At 35.5% G+C, this 7,996-nt stretch overlaps 1 protein-coding gene across 1 annotated transcript in view; it reads left to right on the plus strand.

Annotated features, from left to right (window-relative positions):
- The window catches only part of LOC107721899 (ski-like protein), a 14,182-nt gene that overhangs the window by 5,557 nt on the left and 629 nt on the right, over nucleotides 1-7,996 (plus strand). Inside the window, exons 2-6 of the mRNA XM_016530103.1 lie at nucleotides 509-1,688; nucleotides 5,149-5,237; nucleotides 6,268-6,437; nucleotides 6,515-6,711; nucleotides 6,835-7,047. Of these exons, the coding sequence (XP_016385589.1) occupies nucleotides 630-1,688; nucleotides 5,149-5,237; nucleotides 6,268-6,437; nucleotides 6,515-6,711; nucleotides 6,835-7,047 (1,728 nt within the window). The 5' untranslated portion in view covers nucleotides 509-629. The remainder of the gene's footprint in view (nucleotides 1-508; nucleotides 1,689-5,148; nucleotides 5,238-6,267; nucleotides 6,438-6,514; nucleotides 6,712-6,834; nucleotides 7,048-7,996) is intronic.

Here is a 7,996-nt window from a genome sequence, read left to right on the forward strand (position 1 = left end):
TCATGCGGCTCTGTTCCCCTTTTGGGCTCCTGTCTTTCCATTTATTTTGAAAGATGAAGCTCGGATTATGGTTAAGGGGCGTTACATTTCCAACGAGTGCTTGCGGTGTTTGGCCAATCACAATACACTGGGTCAGCTGGCCAATCAGAGCAGACTGCACTTGTCGGAAGGAGGGACTTTGTAGAAAACAAAGCGTTTGAGAGAGGCGGGGCATAGAGGACCTACAATAATGTACAGTATTTGAAAAATAATGTGTTTTTTGAACATTAAAGCATGTCAACATATTCTGTTACACCAAATACACAAAATAATGATCTTTAAAAAAGCATCACATGACCCCTTTAATATAATAACCGTGGTTCAGTTTATGTCATGTTATGTCTTTTTTAAAAATAAAATATCAAAGTAATGAATTATATTAGATTTTTTATTTGTACTTTTTATTTAAAACCTTTATTATTATTATTATTATTATTATTAATCTCTGATGCTTGTTTTGACTTTTCAGCCTTCTGGGAAGTGTTAAAGACTTACTGTGATCCACATATAAAAAGCACTGCATTCCTGACACTTCCTCTGTGTATCTTCTGGTCCCCGAAGACAACTTAGCGATATCCATAAACAACATTATGGCGACTACTAAGAACAAGTGCCAAGACCTCCCCAAGGAACAGGCACTTCTAAAAGTGCCATTAAAGAGGTTGATGCGAGACAAAGCTGTAGACGGCACACCCATAAAGAAACGTGTGATGGCTGCTCTCAATTTATCCTGCAAAAAAATCCCAGAAACCTCTCTTGGCTATCAGGTCTCAAAGGCAACAAACAAAATGGATGCCAATCCGGATCTGAGCCCTTGTTTGAAGCACACTCTAGCGCAGTTCTCTCTGAGCAGCCAGTGTTCCCTCGGTGGCCCAGCTGCATTCACTGGTCATCATGGTCAGTATAAGATGGCGCCCCCTCTGGCTCAGGAAGGTATGGCAGGGGGACCTGTACTAGTCCCTCCTGACAGCTCAACAGACCTTGGCCTCTGCTGTCTGGAGGGCGAATCCATCTCCTGCTTCTCTGTGGGAGGCGAACTGCGTCTTTGTCTGCCCCAGCTGCTCAACACCGTCCTGCGGGACTTCTCGTTGCAACAGATCAACTCTGTGTGCGACCAGCTGTATTTGTACTGTTCCCGCTGTGATGCCACACAGTTACACATCCTCAAAGTGCTGAACATCCTTCCTCCAGGGACTCCGTCCTGCGGCCTCATCACGCTGACCGATGCCCAGCGTCTCTGCAACACACTGCTGCATCCAGGCGAGGAACCCTCTCATGATTCACACAAAGGGCATGGTGATAGAGAGGAGGAAGAGAAAGACAGTGAGGAATCTGGAGGATTTTGGGTGGAACACCAATGTCTGGGCAAGTGTCAAGGCCTGTTTGTACCCCAGCTTTACTCCAGCCCGGATGCACACTGTATCCGTTGTTCCCAATGTCGGATGCTCTTCTGCCCGGAGCGCTTTGTCATGCACTCCCACCGACAGCCAGACAAACGCACATGTCACTGGGGCTTCGATTCAGCCAAGTGGGCCTGCTATCTCCAACTGGCACAAAGACTCCTAGGAACAGCGGATGAAAAGATGCTAAAGAAATCTCTGGAGGATATGAAGATGAAGTTCCAGGAAGAGAAGAGGCAGCAGCATTTAGTGAGTATATCTTATTTGTAATCTATTCAGAAATTAAGCAGTTAATGTATTGTTGTAGTATAGCAAAATATGAACAAAGATGGGGAAATAAATATTAGTGGCACCATTTGCATTCATCAGATATTATAAATGAATGTTGTTTTAAAGTTTGCTCTCTTGAACCTTTACGGTGAATCTCACAAAAAAAATAAAAAATTTATCATAAAAAGCATCTTTTTTTTTAGCACCATTAAGATTTTTTGCATTTTAAAACCATAAAGAATTTGATTGATTGATTGATTTTTCTTTACAGTTTATAATTTATAATTCATTTATACCATAATATATCAATTCAATTTACAATTAAACTTTTTTTTTTTGCATTACAGTCATATGAATAAGATGATTTCTTAACCGTAATAAAGATTAATTAAACAGTGCAAAAAAAGCATCATAGACTACACAGTTAATTTTTCCTGACATGTTTTTTGAGATAAAAAATCTAAGAAAACAAATCACAAATCTAAAAAAATATATATTCTTAATCAATGAAAATGAACAAATCATATATATATATATATATATATATATATATATTTATTATTTATTTTTTTTTGTTTTTTTTTGTTGATTTGTACTTTTTCATTGATTTTTGAGATAAAATATGACATGTTCTTGACATGTTTTGAGAGATTCACCCTTATAAGCAAGTTATCAGGACTAAAGTGTTTGCAGCCGAGAAAACTTGAAAGACCATATTTGTCTCCGTCCAAAATTTTTAAAAATGTTTTGAGTGGAAAGTAAACAGCAAATCTAATGATGGGTCAGCTGAATCTAGCTCTCATGCCACACCAGATGTTTCCCTCCGAAGGAAATGGCTGAATGCGGTTCAGACCGGGTCACTAGACTCTCAAACGCCTTCTGACAGAGTCTGCACAAACAGTGGGAGCCACGGCAACAGGGGAGAGAAACAGAGAGAGGAGAGTGGGCGGGAGGGAAGAGAGAGAAACAAAAGACAGTTGAGGAAAGAAAGAGCAAAAAGATTGAGAGAGGGACTGAAAGAGAGTGGCTGGGACATTCTGTTACATGTGCCTGCAGTGTATTGCTCCCCCTTTACAGGCCCAGCACTCACCCTGCAGGACCTCCATCACCAACCAATCAGAGAGCGAACCCCTGGCCCCAGCCTCCCTCTCAGCCAATCAAATCTCAGCGCATTCAGTGAATGCCCATCTCATTAAATAATGCTTAGCCAGAGACTCAACAACATCCCCAGCAATTTTCCCAGATACAGACTAGACTTTCTGTTTACATTTAATATATAATATTAATACTTATTAGATATAATATACTTCTAGAGACAATAAAAATGTACAATAAAATAAAACCACTTAGAACACCTTAGCATGTCTATCTATCTATCTATCTATCTATCTATCTATCTATCCATCCATCTCTACAATTTTATGACTATATATGGAACCAAATGCACATAAACACCCTGTAATGTGCGCGTCAATGACAATGTTAAGGTCAAGGCAGGAAGACTAACTGATATTTGACTATATATAAACCTTATAGTCAAATCTGGTGCATTTGAGCTGTTTCACAAGGTCACAAATGAATCATGTCATTGTAGTGCATTAAGAGTGACCCGTCCTGCTCATGTCACTTCGTAAAAAGCAGCGTAGATTAGAGTCCTCGTGCCGTGAGTACAGTTTATAATTTATAATTCATTTATACCATAATATATCAATTCAATTTACAATTAAACTTTTTTTTTTTGCATTACAGTCATATGAATAAGATGATTTCTTAACCGTAATAAAGATTAATGTAACAGTGCAAAAAAAGCATCATAGACTACACAGTTAATTTTTCCTGACATGTTTTTTGAGATAAAAAATCTAAGAAAACAAATCACAAATCTAAAAAAATATATATTCTTAATCAATGAAAATGAACAAATCATATATATATATATATATATATATATATATATATTTTATTATTTATTTTTTTTTGTTTTTTTTTATATTTGATCTATAAAGAGAGCGAACCCCTGGCCCCAGCCTCCCTCTCAGCCAATCAAATCTCAGCGCATTCAGTGAATGCCCATCTCATTAAATAATGCTTAGCCAGAGACTCAACAACATCCCCAGCAATTTTCCCAGATACAGACTAGACTTTCTGTTTACATTTAATATATAATATTAATACTTATTAGATATAATATACTTCTAGAGACAATAAAAATGTACAATAAAATAAAACCACTTAGAACACCTTAGCATGTCTATCTATCTATCTATCTATCTATCTATCTATCCATCCATCTCTACAATTTTATGACTATATATGGAACCAAATGCACATAAACACCCTGTAATGTGCGCGTCAATGACAATGTTAAGGTCAAGGCAGGAAGACTAACTGATATTTGACTATAATTGAACCTTATAGTCAAATCTGATGCATTTGAGCTGTTTCACAAGGTCACAAATGAATCATATCAATGTAGTGCATTAAGAGTGACCCGTCCTGCTCATGTCACTTCGTAAAAAGCAGCGTAGATTAGAGTCCTCGTGCCGTGAGTGCCACGTGACGGCCCCCAGACAGCACACCCTTCCCCCAACCAGAGGCGTTTGGAGTGTTCTCGCACATGACTTCACATGTAAATGTATGAAAGAGTGTGTGAGTGTGTGTTTTTTAATAAACTCGTATTGCTTGTTTTGTTTCTAAGAGACATACACCAAACCGTTCCTACCACCGGTATACAGTTTCAAGAGTATGCTTAGAAAGACTCTATTTCCAGAAGAACCACGTATCGAGTGCTTCGTAACCACAGCGGGGGGACTTTTGAGTACGTGTTAATTGTTACATTATGACCATAAAGGAAATTTTTGTCTCTAGATCGTGTGGGTGTGTGGTTTATATTTTTTTAAGGTCCACATGCTCTGAACGTGCGTGTGGTGTGCAAGCTGGTCGCTGAGGCTTTATGATAGATCAGATGGCCTATTTATATTAAAGCAGTTTACGTTACCGGCTGTTGATGGGAGAAACGTCCATATTTCCTCCAGTGTTCAGATTCAAGGTTCTGTCCTATATTAGGGAGTGCAACATCATCACACGGCCTGTAAAACATGTCAGAATGAGAGTGTTAATCCATTATGAGCTTTCACAATGATATAAAGTCTTATTTACATATTTCTAGATCTGGCTTCTCTACTGGAATAGAATGAATCATAAGAACTAAATGTGTGTGTGCATGAAGGCGTGCAGAAGTGACACTGTTAATACTCGTGTGCTTTAGGAGGCTGCTTGGCATGTGAAGGGATTAAAATCAATGTTCAGTAAGTAAGAAAACTCAATGGGACTGCTAATACGTTAAGAGCAATCAGCATTAACACACAATGGGATAATCAATCCCTCTTTGTTAGTGAAACCAGGCTAACAAGTTCTTCTTTTTATCTCTCTCTTTCAGGGAGTATCCTCACCTGCATTTGTGTTCGACTCACATTTGCTTGCCAGTTTTAAGGAGGACCCCGGCCATGTTGACTTGATGTGGCAAAGGTTCATTTACAAATATACATTATTCAATAATATATAGAAGAAAATCTGATCCTTGCCATATTTCTTCCCAAAAATAAAAAAAAAAAAAAAAAGATATAATATACAAAGAACAAATAATTTTTGTTTGTATTGTGACATTATTATTTAATAATTACTGTAAAATAATGAATTACTTCAATTCAATGGATGTTTTACTTTTTGAGTTTATCTATAATTTTTATTGTTCTCAGTAATCATTCTCATTATCTCATAATTATCAAAATCAAAATACAATTCATTAAAATAATAAATGTAAATGAATTAAAAATTAAAAGGTTTATTGTTCTCAGTGGTCCTAATTATCAAATAAAAAGATTAAATAAAAAAAAATGTTAATGAATTAAAATGCAAAGGTTTGAATTAATTAAAATTGTTACACTGAGATTTAAAAGAATAAATGAATGTGAATTAATGAATAAATAAATAATTGTTATTATGATATAAATATTGTATAATTTGGGGTAATATGCTTAATTGTAATGAAAATAATGTCACAATGTAAATAATCTTACTTGTGCTAAAATAGGCATTGCTGTCTGTAAAATATAATTTTGTATTTCTTTTAGTTGATTTTGAGGTGAAAAATGATCTGGACATGTTCTTAAAAGCAGGGCTATTTTAGCATCGAGATATTATTATAGTTTTTGTTTATATTTTGAATTAGAATTTATTTGTAGATTTTGTTTTGAATTAGAATTTTTTAATAGATTTTTTAAAAATAAAATAAGGTTCCGTTTTTATATTTTCTTTTCTTTTTCTTTGTGTGTGTGTGTGTGTGTGTGTGTCTTTTGACTTCAAACACACATTATGGACTTACAGCACAATGTTAAACACTCAGATCTCAGGGTACTGATAATAATCATATTCACAATTAACATAAAAAAATAAAATAAATATATACACACACACACACATTACTGTAGTAATTCTACAGCTAGAAGTAGTTTAGTACAAAACAGCAAGTAATTTCCTTTATTGTATTCCTCCCCAGCTGGTACCAGTACATGCCTGACAAGTTGGAAGATAATGGCTTGGCACAACACCCTGGGTATGTGCCTGGAAAGGAAATGGGGTCTACAGGAACAGAGATGCTAGGTGATACTCAGAATGTAAAGAATCAGGAAGAACACAACACCGACCCAAAGACGCCCACCTTTACAGGTCAGTTTGCTTTCACCATAAGTCACATTGCACAAACAAATGTACATGTTTCTTAATGAGAGATCTAACTGATATAGGGCAAGAAAAACATGGCCAGTCAGACGATGCCAGTCCAGATGAATGGCAGAAAGTAGATACAGCAGCTTATAAGCGGACGGTTGGTGTGACTGTGGAGCACAGTAAGGACGGCATGGTGATGGAGCTCCTTCAGATGTACAGTGCTCAACACAACAAACTTCAGTCAACACTACGCAGACAGAAACAGCTTGAAAAGGTTTTTACCCCGACTAGATTACAATACAGCACACATAATGTGTTTTTAGCACCTCCTTTTCATTTGCCAGAAGGTGCGTGTGAGTAACTGATGACTCTTTCTCACTCTGATACTTGTGAACAGGAGCTGCAGGCTCTGCATCAAGGTGAAGCCACAGACCGGTGTGACCTACATGGGGAGCTGGAGGCGGTTCAGACTGAACATGCTCAGAGGCTCGGTGAAGTCCAGCAGGAACAGAGAAAGTTAAAGTCCCGAGTTGACCAGCTGAGGCAGCAAGGCTGCAGATGCAAAGAACTGGGTACTGAGCCACACAAGGAAACTATCTATGCCAAACAGGTATCGACCAATCATACACATCCACACAAGACCATGTCAGGTTCATAATTTGTCATACTTTTTAAATTTTTTTTATTTTTTAGGATAAAATTTAATTTTAAAGTTGAATTTCAATTGTAAAGAAGTTTCTTATGCTCACCAAGGCTGGATTTATTTGATCAAAAATACTGTAAAAACAGCAATACTGTGAAATATTATTACAATTTAAAATAGCTGTTTTCTATTTTAATATATTTTAAAATGTAATTTATTCCTGTGATGGCAAAGCTGAATTTACAGCATCATTACTCCAGTCTTCAGTGTCACATGATCCTTCAGAAATCATTCTAATATGCTGATTTGCTGCTCAAGAAACAGTTCTTATAATTATCAATGTTGAAAACAATCGTGCTTCTTAATATTTTTGTGGAAGTCATGATATATTTTTTTCAGGATTCTGTAATAAATAGAAAGTTCATAGGAACAGCATTTAAAAAAAAATATATATATAAATCTTTGGTAGCATTATAAATGTCTTTACTGACACAATTTAATGTATACTTGCAGAATAAGTAATTTCAATAAGTAATTTCTTAAAAAGAAAAAAGAACATCTTACTGACTCCAAATGAATGGTGGAAAATATATGACATACTATATATTTTTTTAAATATATAAAAAAAAATATATATTTTTTATAAATAATAAAAACAGTACTATTTTTAAATATTATTATTATTATTATTATTCCTTAAAATAACTGAAAGTTCAAAGGAATAGCATTTTTTTTGGTAACAAAGGAATAGCATTTAACTTTGGTAACATTATAAATGTCTTTGCTGACACTTTTGATCTATTTAATGCATACTTGCTGAACAAAAGTATTAATTTCTTTAAAAAAATAAAAATAAAAATTACTGACCCCAAACTTTCGAACAGTACAATACAAATATATATATATATATATATAT

Source organism: Sinocyclocheilus rhinocerous, unplaced genomic scaffold (assembly GCF_001515625.1).
Source record: "Sinocyclocheilus rhinocerous isolate Xijiao unplaced genomic scaffold, SAMN03320098_v1.1 scaffold90, whole genome shotgun sequence".
Lineage (NCBI taxonomy): Eukaryota > Metazoa > Chordata > Actinopteri > Cypriniformes > Cyprinidae > Sinocyclocheilus > Sinocyclocheilus rhinocerous.